This window comes from Zeus faber (genome assembly GCF_960531495.2).
Source record: "Zeus faber genome assembly, chromosome: 20".
Classification (NCBI taxonomy): domain Eukaryota; kingdom Metazoa; phylum Chordata; class Actinopteri; order Zeiformes; family Zeidae; genus Zeus; species Zeus faber.
Window position 1 is genome coordinate 9,152,144 of NC_137207.1, and position 26,508 is coordinate 9,178,651.

At 44.8% G+C, this 26,508-nt stretch overlaps 2 protein-coding genes across 2 annotated transcripts in view; one reads left to right on the forward strand and one right to left on the reverse strand.

Moving 5' to 3' along the window:
• The window catches only part of sema4gb (sema domain, immunoglobulin domain (Ig), transmembrane domain (TM) and short cytoplasmic domain, (semaphorin) 4Gb), a gene marked incomplete at both ends in the record, with an annotated part of 21,047 nt that extends 3,867 nt beyond the window's left edge, over nucleotides 1–17,180 (forward strand). Inside the window, 13 exons of the mRNA XM_080020860.1 lie at nucleotides 5,105–5,253; nucleotides 5,582–5,644; nucleotides 6,412–6,510; nucleotides 6,667–6,760; nucleotides 7,134–7,247; nucleotides 7,744–7,898; nucleotides 9,888–10,063; nucleotides 13,092–13,230; nucleotides 13,450–13,672; nucleotides 13,789–13,904; nucleotides 14,430–14,584; nucleotides 15,544–15,605; nucleotides 16,213–17,180. Coding sequence (XP_079876986.1) covers nucleotides 5,105–5,253; nucleotides 5,582–5,644; nucleotides 6,412–6,510; nucleotides 6,667–6,760; nucleotides 7,134–7,247; nucleotides 7,744–7,898; nucleotides 9,888–10,063; nucleotides 13,092–13,230; nucleotides 13,450–13,672; nucleotides 13,789–13,904; nucleotides 14,430–14,584; nucleotides 15,544–15,605; nucleotides 16,213–17,180 — 2,513 coding nt within the window. The remainder of the gene's footprint in view (nucleotides 1–5,104; nucleotides 5,254–5,581; nucleotides 5,645–6,411; nucleotides 6,511–6,666; nucleotides 6,761–7,133; nucleotides 7,248–7,743; nucleotides 7,899–9,887; nucleotides 10,064–13,091; nucleotides 13,231–13,449; nucleotides 13,673–13,788; nucleotides 13,905–14,429; nucleotides 14,585–15,543; nucleotides 15,606–16,212) is intronic.
• A 4,593-nt stretch (nucleotides 17,181–21,773) lies between these two features.
• On the reverse strand, nucleotides 21,774–26,296 carry mrpl43 (mitochondrial ribosomal protein L43). Its single transcript, XM_080021526.1, has 3 exons — nucleotides 25,826–26,296; nucleotides 24,746–24,852; nucleotides 21,774–22,406 (listed from the first exon to the last, which is right to left on the reverse strand). The coding sequence occupies exons 1-3, from the start codon at nucleotides 25,954–25,956 to the stop codon at nucleotides 22,189–22,191; spliced, it is 456 nt and encodes a 151-aa protein (XP_079877652.1). The 5' UTR covers nucleotides 25,957–26,296; the 3' UTR covers nucleotides 21,774–22,188.
• Between the last annotated feature and the right edge of the window lie 212 nt (nucleotides 26,297–26,508).

Sequence of the window (26,508 nt, forward strand, 5' to 3'; positions counted from 1 at the left end):
CACACACACACGCGCGCACGCACACAAACACTGGATTTACTGCGCTCATGGACCCCCGACGGAGAATAGCAAATATGCCTCAACATGAGTGCCGGTTACTCTGATACACCACCTGTGTCAGATTGTTATCACACACACACACGCACGCACGCACGCACACACGCACACGCGCACACACGCACACACACACACTTCAAAAATCCTTACATCACTGACAGAAGAGCGTGTTCTTTTTCTCAGTAAGACTTTCGAAAGGGTGCGCGTGCCTGCGTGCGTGCGTGTGTGCGTGCGTGCCTGTGTGTGCTCAGAGTACACAGTGTGGCATATGGGTTAGGGGTGTGTTCAACAAAGTGTCACTCAGGAACATCTGTGTCCTTTCAATTCCATACACACACACACACACACACACACACACACACACACACACACACACACACACACACACACATGACACTGCTCTGTTGATTCTCCTCATCGACCTGTGGAAGAGCTCAAGGTACAGTGTCCGTCGCCATGCGTACCAAGCAGTGGCCTTCAGACAGGGCTGGTCTGTGCTGCTGCAGCGCCTCCCATGTGTAAAAAGTAAAAAGTGATGTGGCTCATTTTTATTGTCAGGTGATTGCCATTCTGCCTATATCACAGCAACAACACTGAAAATACACTGGACATATGAAGTAGTGGCACACATTTAAATCTGGGTAATGTTTTTTCGCTTTCCTTGCGTGTGTGCGTGTAAGCCATTAGTAAATAACGGAATGGAATAATAAAGTGAAAATTAAAAAAAAAAAGTTTAAATCTGAATCAGAATGACTTTAGGTGCATTTACATGGACTAAAAATTTGTCGTGGTGATTATTGGTGCATATCTACGGACGATTGAAAATTTTTTTGATTAAATAGTAAAGTAAAACATTTAATATATATTGCCAAAAAACAAAACAAGAATAGTCAAATATATAAAATATACAGAATATACAATACGATCCTACTGTATGCACAGGATAGGGTATTGGTATGGGTATAAATTATGATTACCAATAATTCTATGTATTTACAAGGCTAGTAAAACTGTTCAAACCACTGTATTCTATCCTGTGAGTGGAACATTTTTAGGTTCTATCATATTTATGTCTATTTTTCTATTTTCCAATATTTCTCAACCTTGAAAGTTCAAAGTTTCATAGCACATGATAGACTTTCTGCAACACCATATTTGGTTTGGACCCGCGTAATTATTCTGTAAAGCAAAGATTTGTTTAACCGCTTCATCAATTTTGGGTCCAAACTTCACCAAAACTGTGGAAGCGGAACGTGCCCTGGAAGGTTTAAACAAAGTCAGCGCTGAGTGTGTTCCACGTGCATATTTGAATATTTATGGCTAGACTCTGGATATTCAGGAAGTATCCCGGTTATTAATTTTCCTGTGTCAATTCCAAATGCCAATGAGAATAAACAGGATGATCTGAAAATGTCACTGGGTCGTGTAAGCATCGTATTTTCTGTTTTGCTTTGTGGAGAGCGTGTGGTTGTTTCCAAAATGTCACAAGCATCAAAGAAAAAAACAAAACACCACGTACCTTATCGGAGTGCTTGCCTAGATTTTCAGAGACGCTAATAAAAGGGTTATTGAAAGTTCAGTTTTAAAATGGCCGAGGTCCTACCCGGAACTAAGCTCGCAACCATTATTATTAATGTGCTTATAAACACACTCGTCGCCTTTTGTCGAATAACTTTTTGATAGAGAACGGGGCCACTGCCGAGGGCCAGGGACCTTTTTGTTGCGTCACTGTCGTCCTTCTCATTTGCGTTGCACTTGTTATGTCATTACGGTCACTATTTTTATACGATGCAACCCAAGGCCTGTGCTCGCACTTGGGTGACTCACGGTTAACGGGATCTTTACAACGCCGCGGGCCGCCATTGTGTTTGCATAATTCTTTCTCTGAGCGAGAGGAGGATATTTTGTCATGTTTTTTTTCCCCCAGAGGACATCAAGGTTTTTTGGGGCCTTGTCACATCTTGTGCGTGTGTGTGTGTGTGTGTGTGTGTGTGTGTGTGTGTGTGTGTGTGTGTGTGTGTGTGTGTGTGTGTGTGTGCGTTTGTGTGTGTGTGTGTGTGTGTGTGTGTGTGTGTGTGTGTGTGTGTGTGTGTGTGTGTGTGTGTGTGTGTGTGTGTGTGTGTGTGTGTGTGTGTGTGTGTGTGTGTGGCTGTCTCTGTGCCCTCAGTACCTCCCGTTCTGTCTCTCGGTATTACTTGTCTTAATACTGCCTGTTTGTGTGTGTGTGTGTGTGTGTGTGTGTGTGTGTGTGTGTGTGTGTGTGTGTGTTTATGTGAATGTATGTGGGGGAGAGTGTGCTAGGATGCCTCGCTGTGTGACTGCTGCCTCCCCCTCGTGTCCGGGCCCGACCCTCCTTGGCACAGCAGCCCCCCCCCGGCGTGTCCCGACCTTTGGCTTGTCAGAGGAGCAGCTCATTGCCGGCTCACCGCTACGCTCGAGTGGCCATTAGAAATAACAGAAGACAGTCGCAGAATATTTAATGCTCCCTTGTTTTTATTTTTCAGTTCCTGCGACTTAGAAAAGACAAGGAGGGGGGGATCATCATCAGCTTTAATGAATTCATAGTATGTTAGGTTGCATGGCTGGAAGAGGAAATTTGCTTTAGATGAGATGCCATTTTATTGTCCCCGTGGGGGAGATAGTGATTATTGCAGCCTCAAAAAAGTTATACACACAGCTAGACATATATGCAAAGAAGTCCGGGAAAAACAAGCTGATACAAGCTGACTACTGTGAACTGAAAAGTGCCAGAGCAGTTAGACAGTATTGCAGTCTTGCAGTTTCCTAGTATTACAACAGTACCGATAGCATGAATAGCATTAAATATCAGATGGTGTCGGCCGGGCAGTTTCTATATCAATTATTCTCTTCAATCCGGTGGCGAACGTCGGCCCATGACTTACCTCCTCCTACGCTGCTCGAACGCCACTCTACTCTTGAATTGCCCGGAGAACTTTTGAGATTTATATTTGCACCCTGTTGTACCCGAACCACCAACAATGTCTGCTGTATGTATCGTATTGTACGCTGCTTCGGTTTGGTTCCCCAGTGTAATTTGGCTTTGAGATTGGCGGTGGTTTTTTCTTGGGGTCGGTTTGCCGTTTCCATGAATCACTCTTTATGATCAAGATTCAAGAGGTTTATTTGTCACATACATATACATGCTTTCATACATATATGCAGTGAAATGCCTTTACAACGCACCCAGAGATCAATACCAATCAAGATCAATACCCCTCTTTCAGATATCTTTGCATTACTATTGCACAAGATGTCAGAGAGGTTCTTCTCCATCTGAGACTCCATGCTGTCAACACTCTGAAGGGCTGGCCTCTCCCAAGTTTTAAAGTTCTCCTTTGGCAGGAGAGCCCCCTCTCTGTTTTTATAATTAGTCTCACAGCGAGATACAGATACACAGACAAAACAAAACCAGTCCAATGGCAACAATACAGTCTCTCAGCCACAGAGCTGGCCGTCATTTAAATGTTTTAGATATCGATACCAATGTGATGCCTTTTGACTTCCACTCGAGTCGCACCTTTGAGTCATATGCATCCCGGCTTAAAAAGACGCTCAAAAGAAAACAATGACACATTTACTCAAAACCGCAATCATCAACCGGTGTGTCCCTGTGCTGATGAGGCAACCAGGACCCATCATGTGAGGGCGCAGAATCCTACCCCGTGGTCAGGGAGGAGCCTCAATGTCCTTTTTTTTTTTTGATGACTACAGATGTCTTGTGGTTGTCTGCAAGTTTTCCGCTCCAAATTCTTAGTGACGGCACAAACACCAATCCAAATTTTTCAGAGTTTAATGTATTCCAACTTGTGAGTCCTTGTTCCCCAGATGCCTATTTTTAGAGTCGACGGGGGACCGCAAAGACTCTCCAGAGACAATGGGCTTCTCTTAACTGTGTGGGGAGATGGGGAGATAGGGACACAGGGGAAGGGAATTTGAGGGCATTCAGCAGGAATCGTGTCCCACTACTGCCACATCTTATCAACCGCACTGCCACAGCTTCATCAACTGTGTGTGTGTGTGTGTGTGTGTGTGTGTGTGTGTGTGTGTGTGTGTGTGTGTGTGTGTGTGTGTGTGTGTGTGTGTGTGTGTGTGTGTGTGTGTGTGTGTGTGTGTGTGTGTGTGTGTGTCTGTTTGTAGCGGGGGGATGGGAGGTTGACCAATTTAGTGTTTAGCAGCTTCCACGCTGCATATATTCCATTCATTTACACGCTATTCATTTTGGATGCAAATGGAAACAGATCATTTGCCCTTGACCTTGCTCTCCATTTAGGATCTCTGCTTATTAATGCTAGTAGTAATACTACTAGTATCCTGCGAGTATACTGCCAGCCAAGGGTGTATTTATGCTTTCAAAAATTTAAGCCACGATATCTCCATTGCCTCTGGTGTCTGTTTCCAGAACAACTTTTACCCCTCCCCCACACCAGTGCAAGTGAATGGGGGACCGGCAAAAACTTAAGTGTTTCATGTGTCAGTTCACCAAGTTCCCTTCATGTTCATATCTCCTCCAATATTTAGAAATGCAGAAACACAGGAGTTAGAAAGGGAGGAAATAAACAAAAGCAGCGGACATGAAAGGTGTCAGAGGGCGCACCGCAGGGCACAGCAGAGGGTGATGGAGAGAATAAATCCATAGTCACACACACACACACACACACACACACACACACACACACACACTTCATCTATTGTTGAGCATTGGTGGGAATGTGTGCCCAGCTCTCACTTGTAGGGAACTTATATTAATCTCTCACCAATCGATTTGGCGGTGGCAGCACGTTGTGGTCATTCTGTCCTGCTGTTCAATGCAATCTGACAAAGCATCCCACTGGTTGGAAGGATAGGTTTTTTTTCTGTATGTATGCTAGTGTTGCTAAATTGTTCCAAAACTGGCTAGAATGGAACCGGTCATATCTAGAATCGAACCGTTAGACGATAGATGAGGATGGGCAGTTTGTCAGTGATGAAGCTCATGAAATCCTCCTCTGGTCTGACCTTTCCTTTGCCACCTTTCTCCGTTCTGCAGGCCTACTGGGTAGTCGACGTTTCCATGGCTATGCTCAGAACTACAGCACCCTGCTGCTGGAGGAGGAGGCGGGGCTGCTCTATGTGGGGGGGCGCGGCGCTCTCTACGCCCTGGACTCCTCCAACATCTCCACGCCCGGAAATCTGACGGTGAGTGCCGGGAGAGCCTTATCGCCACTTTGTCACCGTGCAAACCTCCTCTCCCCTTGTGCAAGTGTTTAAGGAGGACAAAATAAATAATGGCTCAAAGCGGATTGAGCAAATCCCACTGTGCTCTTCCAGTTTTGTGGATATTGGATTTGGACATTTGTTGCAGGCTTGTGCACTGGAATGAGTGAGAGGACTTTTGTAAAGTGTTTTTACTGCATGTTAATTTTCTGCTCTTTCTTTTCCTCATACCTGCCTACATTGTCTCCCCCTGTTTGGCTGGCTAATAATTGCTCATTATGCCCCCCCCTCCCACCGTCATTGTGTGCAGATTGACTGGGACGCGTCCGTGGAACAGAAGAGGCAATGTCTAAACAAAGGCAAGGACAATCAGGTACAGTGCCATTGTTCAGTTTGGGACACACAGGTCATTTAACCAGAGTGCAAATTGTACTTTTTTTTTCTCCAGCGGGGGGAAAAATAAATCTACAATAAAAACAAATCATTTTTATTTGCCTTGTTTGGAAAAAAGACTGCTCTGATCTGAGCTGCGGCTCGCACCTCCACTGCGGAGCTGCTCTGCTGAGCCCGATGCTCAGCGTAATGGTATGGTCCACTTAAGGGGTGTCTGAAATTGTATTATGAGATTCTTCCAAGCATTAATGTGGGAAATATATTGTAATATTTACAATTACAGGGAATAACGATATATAGATATTTGGACCCACCCTGACCTGTTGTTTTTACCAATTTTGCGGTGGCCCAAGTCTTGATTAGGGAGGTGGGGAGGTCAGACCCCCAAATCTCCCCTGTAATTCGCAGTATGCATTTAACCATTTCATCTCATTAGAACCGTGTGCTCAGATTTGTGTTTTGCCTCGAAAAATGAAAGTAACTTTTTTGTCGTGACTCAATAAATCACGCCATGCGGCAGATTCTTTTTCACCACACTCTACCACTCCAAACAGAAAAAAGGAACCTGGACTTTGAACACGGAAGCCCTAATCACAGGGATGAACTGAAAGTAGCCACAACCATTCATTAAATGATTGCAGAAAATAATTGCCCCTGTGTGTGGATTGACACTGGGCGGGCCCAGTGTGTTCCCTCCGGCCGGGCTTATTTTAGAGCTCTGAGAAATGTGTTTCCTGTTCCCCGCAGACAGAGTGCTATAATCACATCCGCTTCCTGCAACGCTACAATGAGACTCACCTGTACGTCTGTGGAACGCATGCCTTCTGGCCACTCTGTGCCTACATCGTAAGAGCACCTTTACCCATATACGCGTTATGCATAAATAAAAGGGAAATGTCAAATGAGTGCAACTTCTGAGTAGCCCACAAATGAATGGGGGGGTGTGTAATTGTTCCAAACATGAACTTAACTGAACTGAACATCTCCTGTTGTTCCCGGAAGGACGCAGAGCGGTTCAGCTTCTCGTCGGCTTTCGAGGAAGGCAGAGACCGCTGCCCGTACGATCCGGCCAAGGGCTACACTGGCCTCCTCGTGGGTGAGGAGCTCGATCCGACGTGTTCCCAGCCCTTTTGTACCGGGCAGAGGCATCCAGTTTGCATTTTTTTTGTCACATGCTCCTGTTTTCTGGCTCCACAATAGATTGAGGCTAAATAAGAGTTCCATCTTACACATTAGACTTATTTGAGCATCGCATTGGCTGCTTCTATTATATCATAGATATATTTATATATTTTATATCATATAACATTATATAACATTTATTTTTATTAAAAATACCCCACATAGGGTCAATGATGACAATATATGTATTACCTTAAGAGAGTGCTTAGATGTACCGTACTGGAAGACTAGATCTCTAACTGAACCATATCTCTAATTTCCCACGTGGATATTTGAAAATGGACTAGACGGTGAGATGTTCACTGCATCGCAGTATGAGTTCCGTAGCTCTCCAGACGTGCGTCGGAACTTCCCCTTCCCCACGCTAAGGACAGATGAGGCCCCCACCAGGTGGCTTCTGGGTAGGTAACCATTTTTTATTTATTTCTGCTCTTATATTTTATGTTTTATTCTACCGCACCACAATTCAAAACAATATAGCAGGTAATCACTAAGATTGCCAAATATTGACATTAATAATTAATATGTCAATATTCTGAGATCATTATTATATAGTTTTTTTCTATAGCAACAAACCGCATTTTTGGATTGTCTGGATCTTAAAAATCCATCTTTCTGAAATCCCATTTTGAAACAAAATGAAAATTGGATCCCAAATGTATTGTGGGTCAAACCTACTTAGTTGTGAGCATTCAATTACGTCTAAAAGCTCCATCTAATAAAAGGTTTCCGTGGAGACACTTGACTGGCTGCTTATCCGTTCTGTTCGGTGTGTGTGTGTGTGTGTGTGTGTGTGTGTGTGTGTGTGTGTGTGTGTGTGTGTGTGTGTGTGTGTGTGTGTGTGTGTGTGTGTGTGTGTGTGTGTGTGTGTGTGTGTGTGTGTGTGTGTGTGCTCAGAGGCCGATTTTGTGGGCTCGGCGCTGCTGAAGGAGAGCATCAACAGCTCCGTTGGCGACGACGACAAGATCTACTTCTTCTTCACGGAGAGAAGCCAGGAGCAGATGGCCTACCCCACCCAGACCAGGGTGTCCAGGGTGGCCCGGGTCTGCAAGGTCAGAACGAGAGAGTGAGAGCAAGAGAGAGAGAGAGATATGCTTCCAGGGGGGTGTTTTTTTTCCCCATGAAAGCGCATGGAAACGAGGCCAAAGGTATATGATTTTAACGGATCTTCAGGAGGGGAAAACGTCAGGATAATTAAGGTTTAGATATCTCAGGGTCCGGTGACGTTAATGCATCAGTGGGTCTGTGCTATTTTCCCGCCCACAGAAGAGTTGTCATCCTTCAGAGTGTTTTTGGCACTGGATGAACGAGCAGCTTTGATTGTGTCACTGTTTGTCTCTTTGATCGTTATTTCTCTACTCATGGGGCTTTGTGCCTTGGCACTGTTGCCAGGCAAACTACGCCCCCCCGCCCCAAACCCCACCCCACCACTTCCAATGACAGACCCCCCCCCCTCTTTCTCATTCTCAGCCTCTTCCACTCTTCCTTTCCTCCCACCTCATTTCACACACGATCAGCATCTCCGTGCCTGACAGCGCACTCGCCACTTTTCCCGGTGATGTCAAACACTCTCCCACTCCCCATCTTGTTTCTCTCTCTCTCTCCCTCTGTCTCTCTGCCTCTCCATCTCCATCTCCCTCCCATTTCTAACGTCATGATGCAAACCCCATCGAAGCGCCGCGGTCGTACCACTGCGATCACATCGGCGTTAGGCCCGCCGGGGTCTTTTACCCTAAAAGAACAGTTAAGTTCCCTTGTAATGAGGTCTGCCACCCCCCTCGACACCTTCCCACACTGCAGCAGTGGTGGAGGAGGAGGAGGAGGAGGAGCATCGCAGGAAGCTCCAGCTCCAGTCCAGAACTAGGCCACAGTGGCACATGCCGTGGTTGACCTGGCTTCCAGCTTGGCAGCCCCGCGGCCACCAGACACCGCTGTGGTTTGAGGCGGAATTCCAGGCGGTCGAGGCGCTGGCGGCCTCCGGCCACAGTCGACCGGGGATGAGTTTGGCGTACATATAATTTTTTTTTTTAGCTGCCCCAGTATCTCCTCTGTGGTTATTTGTGTACGCCTCAGCTGATGCACACCCATTTCTTTGAAAACAATGACCCGTATTAGTGGAATGGGACGTAGGTCACTGGAAAGTGGTTACGATATGGTTATATCCCCATATTAGATACCCGTGTCTTATACTCCGACATCGTAGCCCCTAACCATCCTTCAGACCCCGCTCCGCCCCACCCCCAACCCGGGATCATCTTTAGGGTTAATCTATTCTTCACTCTTACTGCGGTGACCCTTAAGTGTGTTTCGTTGGCTATGGGGTGAGATGTGTCGCGTCTGGCATTATGCTTTTTCCACCGTGATAGTTTGGTAGTTTGTCCGTGTCTTTGTGTCTGTTTTATTCCCTTGTCTTTCTCACAGTTTGCTTCGCCAGTCTCTCATTGCAAACAAAACACTGGGCAGTATTGACGCAGGTGAACTGTCAATACGGACGAGAGGACTTCCCCCCACCCACTTAGATCCTTGTGTTGTCTGGTTGACTGGCTGTGCTTTTCATGTGGGCGCACGGAGGAAGGGCGGTGAAAGGCACGCGCGGCGCTTTGATAAATGATAGGTGCCAGCAAGAGCCCCGAATGAAGAGCGATGAAGCTGTGTAATTCAGACTAACACAGTGAAAAGAGGTCTCTTTCTCCCTCCCAAACGAGGTGCGCTAAATCAATCTTTTTGGGAGTAGCTGCTTGCGGCCTTGCCTCCCCGCACCGCCGAAACGCAATTAGAGCAAATGTACCAAAGTAGGCACAGCGTGAGCCGGAATTCTACCGTTCAGCTGCACTCTCACCAATTTGTCTCGTGGGGTGGGTTTGCGAGTGTATGTGTAGACACTGATCCATAGCATATGTGGATGGTTGGTGTACACAGTTTGTCTGTACAGGTATGAGAGTGTGTTTGCCTGAGAGTATTTAGGCCAGTGTATGACTTTTGTCGCTCCATCCACCCATTCCGTCTGTCCGTCCATCGCTCCGCCCCACCCGTGTCTGCAGGGCGACTGGGGAGGCCAGAGGACACTGCAGAGGAAGTGGACGTCTTTCCTCAAGGCCAGGATGGTTTGCTCGGTCCCAGACTACGAGCTCCACCTCAACATCCTGCGCAGCGTGTTCGTCCTGCAGGGCCGGGACGCACAGAGCAGCCTCTTCTACGGCGTCTTCGGCCTTGAATGGTGAGACGAGACCAGTTCTGAGGTTTTTTTTTTTACCCGAGAGTGCACCTGCCCCTCAAACGTCAGTCATGTTTTTCTTTATTTTACACTGAGATTTCATTTAAAACGTTGAGCTAATGTTCACACCGATAGGGATCAGGTCATTTTCTTGGCCAAGTATACTGTACCTATAGAACGAATCTGATGTGATTAATTTGATTAATTATTGTTCATAATAATAATAATAGGGTTTCCCACACTTAGTGCTGGACTCCTAATAATAATACAATAATAATAAAGTTTTTAGAACTTCCTGATCTCTTATTGGGTTCACAGTCCACTCGTGTTCTCTCGGATGCCAGTGGCCCCTATTCATCACCGGTATTCATACTTTTGCACTTTTTCATTGCGAAAAATTCCTCGTGTGGATCTTTCTCTTACAGTTAGTTACAAATATTCTGATTTCTGATTTTCTTGCACCACATCATTTGAGTGGACCAAGTGTCTCTTTTTCACATTATGTTTTGATGCCAAAGGGTTTTCTAGTCTCACCATACATGTATGCCTAGGTTGTGGTTTAAGAGAAGAATGACACCCCGTATATGATATCACAAATCAGGTTGAATTTGGATTTTGAGCGCTTATCCTCTTTCTGTATCACTCTGCCTTTACTCATTCATCTCCAAATGTACAGTAGGTAAAGACATAACTGATGAAACATTGATATGGCTCCTGATTGTTTTCATGCTGCTGCCGGTTTATTGCTTTCTATTGCCATCCATTTTTCATGCGTCACTGCACCTATTGGGTTTCATGGCATCATAGAAGGGTATCCCCCTTATTGTGTTTTTTATTTTTATTTTTGTCAAGGCTTCTTCTTTTCATCCTTGGGCCTTTTTTGGGAGTTTTTTCATGTCCGTCTCAGCTTATTGCTAGAGGGTGTCGGGGAATTGTTCTGTGAACGTGCGCCTGTAAAGCCCTTTGAGACGAGTGTGACGAGAGAGTAACTGTGATAAAGGGCCTCCCAAACTGAGCTGACTTGAATGGGCCCAATAACGTTAATATAAGGTTATCTACTTTCTAAATGTGATTCTGTCATTAAACTCTCACAACTCTTTTGGAAACTCAGCAATAACGGGAAGATATTTGAACCCTCAAAAAGACTAATTAAATTTTATATTACATATATATATTAAATCGTTAGATCCTGCAATCCAATGTTTCCATCCAAATCCAAGGGGGATTTCAAGTCAGTGTTAGTAATATTACAATCAGTAAAAAGGGAATTAGGGGAGTTTCCATCAGTTGGAATGGATCAAATCAGACGTCTACCTGAATTTTATGTTCCGGTGTTCAATTCCAATGGACAGCTGTTCTTCATAGGGTGGATGTGTGGAGTAGAAAAACAACCTGAGCCCTAGTTTCAGTGCGATTGTTCATTTTTTCAGTTAAGCATGGATACCCCAGAGGGGGAGAGTGAATGAGGACAGATGGCTCACCAAGTTAGTCAAATATGCAAGTATCAAGGAGCGCTAACAAGCGTCAGCCGGCGCAGATGAGACAAAGTCACGGCGGCGACGCTTGCCAGTAAAATATCTGGCAGTGACCCGAGGGAGTGCTTGCAGAGTCATGCTGCATAAATCTGTCTCAGGGGTTTTTCCAGGACCAGCGTAGCAGGGCACCGGACCTGGGATATCATCTCACTCTCTCTCTCCCCCTCCCTGTCTCTCACATCACACCACCACACATTCTGGATATCGAATTTCCCATGTTCCCTCTTTCCGTGTGTGTGTGTGTGTGTGTGTGTGTGTGTGTGTGTGTGTGTGTGTGTGTGTGTGTGTGTGTGTGTGTGTGTGTGTGTGTGTGTGTGTGTGTGTGTGTGTGTGTGTGTGTGTGTGTGTGTGTGTGTCATCCCACATTTCTCTCTCTTCACTTTGTCAGTTTGTGTTTTTTTTGTTTTTTACTCACCTGTATGGGGTGTTTGACATCACTATGTGTTAGACAGACATGAGTAACAGTGAGTAAGTCCCTGAGCAACACCACCTAATAGTTTTGAAGACTGATTCTGCTCTCAGTCCGCTCTCGTTTTCCTCGCAGGGATGGATTTGAAGGCCTCGGTGAGCTCACAATGGGCCTCAGAATGTGACTCAGACATTTCCAACTCATCACTAATCTCACCTTTGGGGCTCGAGATTAGGGGTCACCTGCCTCCCACCTTACCCATTATGCTTTTGTTACGCGACTGCCAAAAACAACAAAGCTCTTTCATAGGTGCTCTACCCCCCCCAAAAAACCACAACTGGTGATGGTTGACTCACACAGACTCGCTCTTTCACTATGGGTTTTTTTTTGTGAAAGCACTGTAAAGTTTTCCAGCCACTGGCAAAAGGGAGTGGTTTATAACCAGAGATAAGGAGCAGGGATTACAGGTGTCAGGGGGTTTGCTGCACATATTGCAATCCAAGGGGTTTGGGGGGGGGGGGGGGGGGGCGACAAAAAGCCAATGCTCTACTCCCCCAAACTCTTTAGTAAATAATTTACAGTACTTTACTTTTGTCCCGTCGTTCAGGGCAGTGAATCCATGAGGCCTTTGAAAGAAAACCCCTGTGATAAGAAATCAGAATTTATTTAGAGTTTATTCCACCATGTACATTTACATACTGTATACTGTAGTACGAATTTGTTCTGGTGACATTTGGTGCATTACACTGCAGGCCATTACCAAAAAAAATTTTATAACAAAAAAAGCTAAACAGTCTGAAAGAAATGGAGAATAGAAACAATAATAAACTCAAATAGAATAGGAAAGTGTGGTAAACATAAAATGTAAAATACAATTTAAAGTATATTATCAAATATATACAAATACATTTTAATGTTATTTTTACTTCACTTTCTTTTTCTATTTTATTTTTTTGTTTATTTAAATTCTCCAATTTTCAGACTGTTCAACTTTTTTGACATAATGTGCAGTGTTGGATAATTACTCTAATAATAGTTAACACCTTTATTCTATTCTTCTTGGGGTGGTGGTGCTGTTGTCTTTCAGGAAAAATATAAAAGCATCTGCTATCTGCCGGTACTCCTTCCAGGACATACAGAGGGCCTTTGAGGGGCCGTACATGGAGGTGCAGGACTCCAAGTGGAGGGAGTACACAGGGAAGGTTCCTGAACCGAGACCAGGCTCTGTAAGAAAAACCCCCGTCTTTTCAGACCTTCTGCCATGTCTGTTCTTCCTTCTTCCCTCCATTCTCTTTAAGCCCATCCGGGAAACAATGTGTGTATAATGCTGTCTCTCCATCTTACCGTCTCCATCTTCTCTTCTGTCGGTGTTTCATCCGCCCGTCTCATCCTCAATCCCTCGCTTCCGTTTCTGTCCATCTCTCCCTTCCCGCCGCTGCCTCTAGTGTGTCACGGATCTTCACCGGTCCCAGGGTATCAACTCTTCCCGAGATCTGCCCGACCACGTCCTCACCTTCGCCCGGCGGCACCCCCTCATGGCCGGCCAGGTCCATCCCGTCGGCGCTCGGCCTCTCATGTTCAAGAGAAGTGTCAACTACGTCAAGATAGTTGTGCACAAGGTGCAGGCGCTGGATGGCAAAATGTACACCATATTCTTTTTGGGAACAGGTGAGTTTTTGGGGTTCAATTAAACTCCCACATTGAAATTAATTCCATACAGTTGACCACGTGTGCTGTCTGTACTAAATTGCGTGCACATCGCGGTGACCGTGGGATTCTTACAGATAACGGCTGGCTGCACAGAGCGGTAAATATTGAGGGGGAAATGCACATCATTGAGGAGCTGCAGCTGTTTGATGACCCTCAGCCCATAGACAGCCTGGTCATATCCCCAGCCGCGGTATGTCTGCTGCACCGTTGTTCCTATAGCACGACACACGTAGCGTTTACAAATAACAGGTGACGTTCAAGGTTATTATGAGATGCCTTAGACTTTAGGACAGCACTGCCTTTGGTTGTCCTACGATTGAGCGAGTTTTATAATTACATTACATTTAGCAGACATTACATTTAGCAGACGCTTTTATCCAAAGCGACTTACAATTGTTCAATCACCGACAGACGCAGCCATCAGGAGCAATTAGGGGTTAAGTGTCTTGCTCAAGGACACTACAGCATGCTAGCAGGAGGAGCCTGGGATCGAACCAGCAACCTTTAGATTACTAGACCACCAGCTCTACCGCCTGAGCTACCATCCCCATAATCTGGGTAAACCATCTTCAACACAAAATGTGTAATGGACATTAATTACCGAAGGGAAGACAGACATGCGACCGCATGAGTTGATGATGTATGTATAGGAGCATAGTCTTGCCGTGGCAGCACAAGGACATTTATATCGTCACATGTTGGTTTCCTGTGACAGTGGAGTGTCTACGTGGGCTCCCACACCGGAGTTGTCCAGGTCCCCATGTCGGCGTGCCGGCGCTACAGCTCCTGTTATGACTGCATGCTGGCCAGGGACCCGTTCTGCGGTTGGGACGGGAGGGCGTGCGTGGAGATTTCCTCACGTGCACAGAGGTAAAGCAAAACCTATGTCTGCAAGCGGCATCACAGTCTGGGACTTTTAAGGAAATGGTGATGAAGACTTAAATTAGATGCACGTGCACCCACCCACAAACAAAAGTACAGTACCACCAACCCCCCCCCCCACACACACACACACACCTTGAAATAGAGTTACAGTTCTATCCAGAATCAATAGCAGTTAATCCTGAACGTCACAGCTTGTAGCCGGCGCGGGCCAGGTCTGGATGGGATGTAATTCCAGGATGTGTCCGATGCTGTCCGAGTCATTTTTGGCTCGGGCTCTTAAAACGTTGCAGATATTGGGCTGGTGCCAGAGAGACAGCAGTTCAGCTAAACCCTGCAAAGCAGATTGGCTCATACAGAGATAAATGCCTCCCACACACTCTTCCCTCACCCACACGGTCCCAAAAACATGCAAGAACGCCCAAGGTCGGCAGCTTTGCCGAATAACTTTTATTTTGTTTTTATTATTATTTAAGCGGTGCTACACGTTGACAAATGCATGCAGATGAGTGATATCGCAGTGGCGCAGGGGACCATTCTGTCTCATTACACTCACGCACACACACCCACACCCACCCACACACACAGAGTTAAAACTGCAGAGGCGCTGAGGACTGTTCTGTGTCTCGGCTGATTCGCTCTGCATGAGTGAGTCGCAGACATCTTAATCTCCATTACCTTTGCAAAATCGCGGGCCTCGCTGCTGGGGATTTGCTTTTTTGTGCTTTGAAAGACAGAACCACTAAACTGCCAAATCCTACAAGGTGTTTGTGAGAGAATACACCTCCTCCACCGCCTCGGAGTTAAAAGCTCACCAAAATATAGCTGCCGGAAAAAAAATGGATCAATGTATAACGTACATGTCTCATTTTAAAACGGTATTTTTGGCGTGTTATCTATCTTCATTCACGCCTTTGACAGACATCTTGAATCGCTATTCATTTCAGGTCAAACCTAACCCAGGACTTACTGGGGGGGAGCCGGGGCTGTGAGAACAGCACAGGAAACGGTATGTACTGACACACACACGTTGACGCACAACACAGTTTAATTTTAGAAAAGGTGAAAAGAGATGGTGTGCAGGGAATGACATTGTGGAATACGACATGGATCTCGAGTATTTACACCCAATCGGTGCTTTTAAATAGATTACATTCAACTGTTCCATCGTGTAGTTTCCCCTTCACCCCACCAGAAAACCCAACCATTTAGAGGCTGTTAAGGGATTTCATTAGGTGTGCTGCTCTCCTCCACCACCCCCACCCCCCCACCCCCCCACCTCGCTGTGTACACTTTGTGATCAGCCCCACTCTCTCTCTTGTTGGAGGTCAAGCGGTCATGCTGGCTGCATTGCAGAGCACAATCTGTTTAAGAGACTTACAGTAGGAATTGGCGACGGGGGAGCGGTGCTGAAATGGCTGAGCGGCGCAGATCTCTCAGTTATTTCCGTCTTTCCCCGATCTCACTCCCTTGCCCATCCACCTCTGACCATTCCAGAAAGCTCCCAGATAATCTTTGCACTTCTAAACTTCATTTTTTTCCTTCATATTTATCTTCACCACAGATCTGTCTCTTGTTCTCTCTCTCTCTCTTGCTGTCTCGCTCCGGTTCCGCAGCGGTCCACCGGAGACGCTCTGTGTTGGCGGGCGATGATGTGCTCCTCCAGTGTGAGCTGCGCACCAACCTGGCCACTCCGCGCTGGACGGTGAACGGCCGGGAACTCCAGGGATACGGCCTCAGCGCCGGCTACCGGATAGGCACGGACGGCCTTCTCATTATCGGGGCCCGTCCCGGACAGAGTGGATCGTACCGTTGTTTTGCCGTGGAGAGCGGCGTCAGGGTTCCTGTTCGTCTCTACACAGTCCGGGTCCACACCGACCCGTCGTTCCTGGTGGACACTACAGCCACAACCGACCCCACTACCGTCCCCAGCCCCACCGGTCCCCCTGCTAGCAGCCCCACCGAGCAGCCGCTACCATCACCGCCCGTGCCGCTGCCCCCGGGGCCCGAGTTACAGTCGTACTGGCACATGGAGGTCATGTACATCTCCCTGGTGGCCGTCCTGGGTGGCCTGTGTCTGGTGCTGACTGTGGTGCTGCTGTACGTGAGCTTCTGCACCACGGGGGCCTCTCGGAACCGCAAGTTCTCCCAGCAGGGGCTGCAGGTCCTGGGAGCCACGGACAGGAAGAGGAGCTCCCACCTAGAGCTCAAGACCATCTCCAGCCACTGCAACGGCCGGCAGGGCCGCAGATCCACCTCGGTGCCCAACATTGAGGACATGCGGGATGGCTTCCTCCAGATCGTTCCGGGGGAGGGACAGATGTCACCCAGCAAGACGCCGCCCCTGGCCCCGCCCCTCCCCAGCCCGCCCCCCCTGCCCAATTTAGACTACACCAACGGGATGTCGGCCACATTACCCAGTGTGCTCCGCAAGATGAATGGGAACAGCTACATGCTGCTGCGACAGGCCGACCACGAAGGGACCTCGCCACTCTACCACTCCTTCACAGAGGAGCTCAACAGGATCCTGGAGAAGAGGAAGCACACACAGCTGGACATCCAGCCTGACGAGAGCTCCATCTAGTCACCCCCCCCCCCCCCCCCCCGCCCCCCTCCTAGTTTGTCTCCCTGTATATTTATTTATTTTCCCAGCCATGACCCCGTGTGGAGGGGAGGACTGACTGTTACAGAAAAGCTGCAGAAAGGACCCGTGGGCCATGCTCAAACCTGACAAAGTCTGGAATGTCTCTTACAACTGGACTAAACTCATCACCATCTACAAAGAAAAGCTGTGACAAATTGGGACACCCACTGTACCATTATATTTAAGCTTACTAATTATAATTCATGCAGAAATTATGAGCGTTTTAACAATCCTACCTCACTTCAGAGTCCAGAATGCGAAAGCTGACAAAAGGCGAGGTGGCCCAGAGAAAAAGAGGTGCATCGTGGGGAAAATCAACAAAGGACTATGCAGGCTTAACAAAATCTTAGGGTGACCATACAAGTTAAAGAGTACAGAAACTACGGATGTACTCGGTTTGTGAGTGCCGAACCAGTTTTGCCCGTTAAGGTGTTTTGTTACAGTGTATAAAAGCAAATATTGCCACATCTTCTCCAAACCTAGTCTAAACCACTCTTCCCTCCATTTCACGTTGTCTTTGTGTAAATAGCAGTTATAATATAGCTGTTACAGTAGCAATGTCAACTATAGTAGCAAATGCAAAATGACAGTATTTTTTTTTGTTGTTTTAACTTGGCATTCTGGTGTGAAAGAAAAGAAGCGGCGGGTTTTTTTTATGGACAGAAGCAGATATTGATGGATGCTTTTAAGAGAGTGCTCAGATTCATTCTCATTGAGCGGAGAACATGGATTACCTTTGGGCCTGGTTTCGTTTGAATGGACCCGCAACAGGAGCAAGGCAATTACAGGTGAGCTGGTGACCAGAGAGAAAGATTTCTTTATTCACATCTATACTCCTCGATATGTTTCTCTCTTCTCTCTCGGTTTTTCAGCAATTCAGTCTTTTCCCCTTGCAATATGTACTCTATTCCGTTGAAATGCATCTGCATTACATGAAGATTAAAACACAAATACTGATTCTGAGCCAGGTTTACATTTACGCAGCGCCACGGTGAGGGTGCCCTTTGGTGTGACCGTTTCTCCGATGGCGACATGCCAAACCAGGATACGGGACCTTCACCCGGGAGAAAAAAACTCTGCGTCACCGTTACCCAACGTGCTACGCACTCCCAGTGTTTACCTGACCATGAGTGCGACGCTGAAACAACAGGCGCCGGGTGCAGAGGGGGGTCGCCGGATCGCCTCTGCAAAGGACAGGGAACACTCTAAATAGTTAAACAGTAAATGACTCCAACTGCCAGGGAACCGTCATGGCCATTGTTAATTAACATATCTGTTCCGATCCGTCTCCCTCAAGGGAAAGTGACGAGTCAGTCGTGGCCGCTTCAGCAGTGACTCACGCGGCGCAGACGGCCTTGTGCCAGTCACAGCGCGGCTGGTAGTAACAGCAGCGCTCGGCCCGTCTCCCGCTGCTTGCGTGGTACCGGAACCAAGGCTCCTTGTCGGTTGACATGGAGCCCTTCAGTTTGAGGAGACGAGAGCCTCACGGAAACCGTCCGACCTGTCTCTTATGATTGGCCGTTGCCGAGAAAGCGATGAAACGACACAAGTGACACCGCGACTGCACTCAGCCATCCTTCTCTCTCCTCGTCTAACCTTTTCATTCCCGCCAGAGCGTCCTCGTCGCTCGCTCATCTTTATTCTTCCCAGGCATTTCTCTTCTCTCTGATGCCTGCCCCCCCCGCCCCCGTCCCATCCCCTCTGCTCTGCAGCATCATCCATTACCTTCCCTTCTCCCGTGTCCCCTTCTCTCAAGGACCCTGCTGAGTTCACAAACAGTCACGATGGCCACTAATCAATTAAAAACCAGCAATCGAAGAGCCTTTGACCTTGAACAGGGCCAGAGTAAATGGTTTACTTTTGGGTTTTTTTTTTTTTTTGTGAGGGCTAGAAGAAACAGTTTACTTTTGTTTGCTGAGCACAACTGTAGCTCTAGAACTTGTTCTTTGTTTGATGAGAAGGTTCCGTTCTGTTCGGCGAGAGGTATTTTACTACATACACAAACAATGCTTCCTCGCGGTGATGCGATGTGACACCACTCAATTTATATATAAAAAATTGTTGTTTTTTTGGTCTCTACAAAAGTCCTAAAGGGTATCCAGGATTTGGATCAAATACATTTTCTGTGGTGTACTCGGCAAACAAAACCTCATCCATATAAGATAGTGTTAAAACATACTATATCCATTGCTTTTCTCATGTTGCAAATTTCTAAATAAAGTATGCATGTTTCTGTTTTAACTCTATTTTGTTGTTTATATCTTTTGCACAGATATTCAAGGTCCAATATGGAGTGGATGAAAACAAAGTCGATAAAGGGATGATCCCGAACACAAAGGCCTCATCAGAGTCACTGCAACTATGTTCTTACCGAAGGACATTTCTCTGTTTACAATGGACACTGAAATTAGACACTGTTCTGTATTCTGTACTTTGGAACGGAAAACATGGTGGCCGTCGGCGCAGCGCTACCATCTTTGGTTTTTCTGTCCACAAACCCACGATAGAGCTCTTGTTTTCTAGCCTTGCAACCCCAGAGTTTGCGCTTACACGCTGCTATGCCTACAACCAAGTCTTGAAAAGAAAAACGACTTAGGACTTGGCCAAAGAGACGCTAACAAGTGTTCACAGTTTGCACTATCCCCCCTGAGTGCATTGTGTAAAAAAACAAAAAAATAAAAATAATTAAAAAAAAAAAAAAAAAAGTTATCCTGTAAACAATGACACTTATTTGCTCGGTATTATTACATTGTTACAATTTTTAAACGTAGTCAATGAGGATTTCTGCATGGAATATTCTGTATCCGAAAATCCAGGTCCACGCAATATTCAATAGTTTAGATCAACTTAGTGGTTCGTGGCAATCACCTTTTTTTTTTTTTTTGTTTGTTTTTTTAATAACTGATGCCATGTTACGTATCTTTGCCACGCTTCTCATGCCTAGTTTTGTCCGAGCCTTTTGAGCAGACAAAAACCACTTAGAATTCAGTTTAGCTTGGGAAAAAAATAATTTCTGCGTCAACAGCCCGGGGAAAGTCAGGAAATGACATGCAAATCATGTTCACACCAATCCCTATTCTCTCGCCAGCACAATACCCAGTGGTATCTAGTTTCTGGGCTCATGTCAAGGTTACCTTTGTTCTTTTGGGACTACCTCCTAAGTTATCTGGAGTCAAGTCATTCCCACATGCAAATCAGGGATATAAAAATAAAACAGGGAGGAGATGGACAGATTTCAGCACAGTGTCAAACGGGGTAACTTAGCAACAGATATCTGTGTGTAGAGCCTTTTAACGTCGTAGTGTGGGTCAAGCGCAGACAAGTCCCATCAGGCAGCACGGGTGTGATGTGAGCTGGTGTAAGGAACTGGTATTCATAATCGGTGTTATATAGAAATTGCAGATGAAGGTGTTGTCGGTTAAGCTTTTGCTTATCAATACAACTTTGTTTGGATAACATTCTCATATCACTGATGTAATGTTGTTTGTGCCTTTCCTGTCTTTTATTCATTAAATGCTATAAAAGTGGTTCCGCAAAATTGCTGTGTCCCTGCTGGTAATAGGCGACTGGAAATTTTTTTCAACTCACATTTGATACGAGAGCCACTTTCCTCTGCTATGCCGAATCAAACTCAATGCAGACATCTCGAGTTGAAATGATGGCTATAAGGCAGCCTGCTTTCGAAACAAAGAACAGCGGTATCTCTGTGAGCAGGAAGCAAAGTTTCCCTGTCCCCAGCTAATTCACTTGCCTTTATTCATCGCCATCCTCTGCAGTAATCTCACACCCTCATCCGTCCTACAGGAACGTAATTTCAGAGGGCCAGCCGCAATGTTTTCAACAGCCCCGAGTTTGATGTCAGCTGACCAGTGGCCATCAATCATCACAAACTAGAAAACCTTCCTGCAGCATCTCAACTGTAGAGGACGTGCTGCATCAACTGTATCCAGCTGGGGCGCCAACAGGAACATGATTTTTATATTCTGGTTTGGAAGGGAGATACACAGGCAGCATGTAAAGGGTAAAAAGGGGCAGATGGCAAGCCATATATTGTCAAAAATGATTAATTGCAATTTCCACATTTTGGATGAGACAACACATCTCCCACTGAGGTGCACATTATTTTGCTTGTTCAGCTAAAAAAGGGGAGAGTTCTCTGGTGAAGGTTGAGAGTTGTACTCAAATCTACCAGGAACACTATCAACCTTATATTCTATACAATTTAAGTTAACAATCATGGGATCATATTAGTGTTGAATTAAATTCAAAGTCTGGATTAAACTGATTTTAAAGCTGTATAGTCCTGCACATTTGTTACATTGAAATAGAATCACTTGATGATAACATATGGTTGGGTCTCATCTGTTTAGTATACCACTGCAGTATTATAAGTCCATCCTAATGATCTAAATAGCATCCATGGAAACAGATACAGTCCACATTCGTTTTTTACCCTCCCGATCTCCCACTGACAAGCTGTATGCCAGATAGCACCACATCAACTCCTAAAAGGAATACTGCATTTAGACAACATCGGAATAAAAAATATTTATTCATATTTATTCCATCCAAAGTCACGGCATCTGCTGCAGGGCACAGTAACAACCGCCTAAATAGTACAATAATCCTCAGATCATGTAAAGCAGGTATGATAAGCTTGTGATGATATCATGTAGCCTATTCAAATACGGAACTCCGAAGAGGTACATGATGTGTTACTCTTGAAAGGCTCATTTGAAGCAGACCAGTCACTTTGCTGCTACAATCATTGAGAATGTAGTGAGGATGAAAAATAATATTCAATAGTCAAAAGTCTCAGGCAACCCAAAAATAAATAAAAAAGATATATCAGAAAAACGCTGCTGCAAACACCTCGAAAAATGTAAGTGGTTTGTTTCTGGATGTAGCCAGGCTGCATTAAGTCTTCTGTGCTGCTCAGGTTAAGTCCTTATTTAGGCTCCTGAGTCAGTGGCCTGATGGGACCGATGGAAGGGTGACGGTTGGTGAACGGGTGCCACTGGCCCTGGATGCTGGGACTGTCTGTGTGGAAGGGTTTCCGGATGCGGACGATGTCCAGGCCAGACTGGTTGGTCAGCTTGGACACGAGCTGGGAAATCTGCGGTGATGTTTTGCTTGTGATGATTTCCTCCCTCACGTTGCCATTTACTGCACAGGAATAAAAAGGGATACTGATCTGTGGCTATTTCATTACTTTTCATTTTGAAATGTTATGTGGGATGGTAGCTCAGGAGGTAGAGCTGGTCGTCTAGTAATCTAAAGGTTGCTGGTTTGATCCCAGGCTTCTATCTGCATGCTGTAGTGTCCCTGAGCAAGACACTTAACCCCTAATTGCTCCTGATGGCTGCGTCTGTTGGTGTTTGAATAATTGTAAGTCGCTTTGGATAAAAGCGTTTGCTAAATGTAATGTAATGTGCAACTTTGAATGGTATTCACAATTCAAATATAATCATATTATGTGAAAGTTTTAAATATAATTTTCATCTAAACTAAATTAACACTAAATACAGTATATTACTGTAATTACAGCGCTCCCTGGTGGAACATATGAGCAATGACAACCGCTGAATTATGCTACTGTGTGTAGCGGATTCAAAAGTACACAGGTTTTCATGACAGCCAATCAGTTTGCCCACTTTCCAAAGCTGGTAAGTTAAATTGGGATGAAAACCTGCATACTCTGCAGACCATTTGTGCCACCCCTGTTGTAGTGGTTCAGACTCCTTTTTAAGAATTGTAATTGATTGAAAGCAGACAAACAATTTGTTTTAAAGAGAGTAAAATTGAAATTCTCTAAGAAAAACATTGGGATATCTGTCTTAAATAGGTCTTCAGAGTGGGAACTTAAGCCTAATGCAGACCTGCCAAACCTGGCAAAAAAATTTGAGAACCACAATAGTGTAACAGGGAGTCTTTGTGGCGTTTGAGTTACTGCAGCTAAACGACTACATCAGTTATCTACACGTAGTTGTCTAGTTACGAGGCAAATCACATCATATGCGAGACACTACTAACTATATATAACAATTTATTTCATTAGTATATACCCCTTGAAATGCATCATCTCGTAAAGTTACCGAACATGTTTACCAACTAGAGATGCAGCGGCTGCAATTTTCTTGGCCGATTTCTATTTCTAACTATTTTAAAGTCTGACCTGCAGATTCTGATTTCCGATCTGCTGTACGTCAATGACAAATACATCCCGTGATCACGTTCACATGATAAGACAGTTGCACATACGGACTACACTGCAATTTTCAGTTACCACAATAGTAATATTGCTGATTTTGACAGTGGGTGTTTATGATTTTTCATTATTTACTATGGAACGATAATAGCAGATGAAACTGTCCCCGAGTTCCGATAAAATTAAATACAACATGAAACTGTCACTGAGTTCCAATAAAATCACCAAGTTTCACTGTAATTCAACCTGTACCTCTCATTGAGTTTTAGTAGGACCCAACATATAACTAACATGGAAATGTCCAGTTAAACTTCAAATGAAAGTCTCTTTCACTTTAAGTGTAAATATACATTTATAGTATATTTATATGGTACTCTGCAAATAAATTGCAATCATTACAAAAAAATAAACAAATAAAATAAGTGGCCGACTCTTCTCGCTCTCCTTCCCTAACCGTGCTTTAAACCAACTGAATCCAATCGAAAGACTTGTTTTACTGGGTGACACATCAAGAACCAAGTCTAAAGAAATACATTTAAAAAAAGTCCAACTTTTCATCATGAGTGGAGCTCCGCTATGACAGCGATAGATACGCAGTCTGCACAATGTTGGAATATTGTCAGGCGATAGATAAAAAATTTATTTAATCTTCCTTTACCTTGAAGTACCTCCAAAGAGCCGACATTTTATTTATTTTGCTCTCTTTCCTGAGCGTCAACCACATTACATTACATTGGTATTGAGTTTGAGTATTTGGACATTTTTAGGGGCACAGTACATGGGCGCAGTATCGGTGTGAAAATTTGACGGGCACAGGATCAGATATATGTGACACTCATCGGCCGGTGAAAACCAAACAATTACAGTCATTAGCAGATCAATCGGTGCTGCTCCAATTTTATATGTTAACATTACAGTCACATTTTTGTGCTTTATTAAAACTCCACCACTTCCCATTTTACCTCAGAAATGCAGCGTTACACCTAGGTGGATAATAAAGTACCGCTCAGTGAGTGAGAGGAGAGGGAGGGCTTACAGAACCACAGGTCGTAGCATCTGGTCCAATCCCAGGGATGTAGTCACCCAATACCCAATAAATGTACGGTACTGTTTTGTATTGATTTCCGTCATTAAATATAAATATATATATTTATTGTTTTTTTTTTTTTTGCTTAGTTTCATCTGGCATTTCGTACCTGCGTATTTTGACTTAGAATTTCGAAGTTAGTACACAAAATGTGTATAGGTTGGTCACTCTTTTTTGATCCCACAGTCCGATGATTGGCTTAATACTTACAATATTCTGCAACTATCCTGGGTATCCTGCAGGACTGGGGAGACACATAGACGACTGTTCCAGGGTTTTTCTTGGCATAATCCACCACACCCTCTTCAATAAATTCTCTGAGAAATAAGAAATACAGTTGCAGTCAACGGGGCTTGCTAGATCTGTAGACATTGGGCTAAGGAATATGACTCCGAAGCAATATTTGAAGGCCAATGAGAAATATTCAAAATAGCCAAGACAATAATTTGCACCTCTAACTGGTTCCATAATAATAATAAGTCATCTCAACTACATATAACGTAATAGTCAATTCTGACAGTCAAAACACATTTTAGACTGACAACAATACAAGTCTTCCTCTCTTTTGGCTGCTCCCGTTAGGGGTCGCCCTAACCTACTCATTCTTAATCCTGTCCATCCTGGTCACTCCCAATGAAAATCTCAACAACCTCAACTCTGCCACCTCCAGTTCAGCCACCTGCCTTTTTGTCAGTGCCACCGCCTCTAAACCGTACAACATAGCTGGTCTCACTACCGTCCTGTAGACCTTCCCCTTCACTCTGGCTGGATCTGACAACAATACAAGTAAACCACAAATAAATAATCAACATTCAAAGGGATGATTACAATACCTACAAATCTACACATTTACCAGTGAATAATTCTTAATTTTCATACAGGTAGATACCAAAAGTTGAAGGCAAAAACCAAGGAATTGGAATGAAGGGGAGAGATTTGATTTTTAAACCTAAATCAGTATAGAGAAAGGCTGGACAACGTGATTGTATTCTAATGCACTGTAGAGAGATGTAATATAAACTATAACCCGAATAATAACAGAAAATAAAAATTGCGATAAACATTAAACCTAAATAATACAATAAAAATCAATACCACCACTGTCAAAAATCGGAAATTGTACAAATTTCCATACATATGGATATTTAAATTCTGCATTATGCTATGTGTACCAGGGTGGAAAATAAAATAGTATAATAATACAGTATTGCAGAATATGAGTGTTTTAACTCATCCAGATCACACAAAGGGACGAGAAAAGGAACAGCTCTCCAGATCTGTTAAACTCACCTCACGCCCAAGGAGCTCTGTGCGTCTTTGGAGAAAATGATGGAGAGGCGTTTCAGCTGGCAGACGTAGCGGCCTACCCCGTTCTGAAGAACGCTCTGAAGAAATCGACTTGGGTTTCCTCTAGAAGTCATTTTGTTTCCCCACCTCTCAGCAAATACGAACCACCTGATATATAAACACTACGGATTCGGGAAACACCGCGCTACCCGTCACGTAGGAACACACAGTTTGGACAGAGGACACTGCTAGAGCATGTACACCCTGCGGCCCGTCAAGAAAAAGGGCCCGGAGTGAAACACGTACCCGTCGGCACTAAACATTCAATGAAAATTGTTGGAAAAAAAAAACGATGGAGTGTAACGTTGAAGTGTTTGATTTCGTGTGAAATATTTGGGATATCAATAATAAGTATGTGATATAAACTACCTCATATATAAATTGCAGACCGGGGAAATGTTTGCGTCAATAATGGTCGGGGAGAGGACACCCTAAGGAGACGTACAACGTGCGGTCCGCGGAGAACAAGTTCCGGAATGAAACACAAAAAAATCCACGATTGACGCGTGGATTTTTTTGTTTAAAAAAGAAGATAAATTGTTTCATTATGAATTTTAATTTGGTGTGTTATAAGTTTAATTTAATTAACTGTATTTAAACACGGTGACTATCCAATTATTACTCAA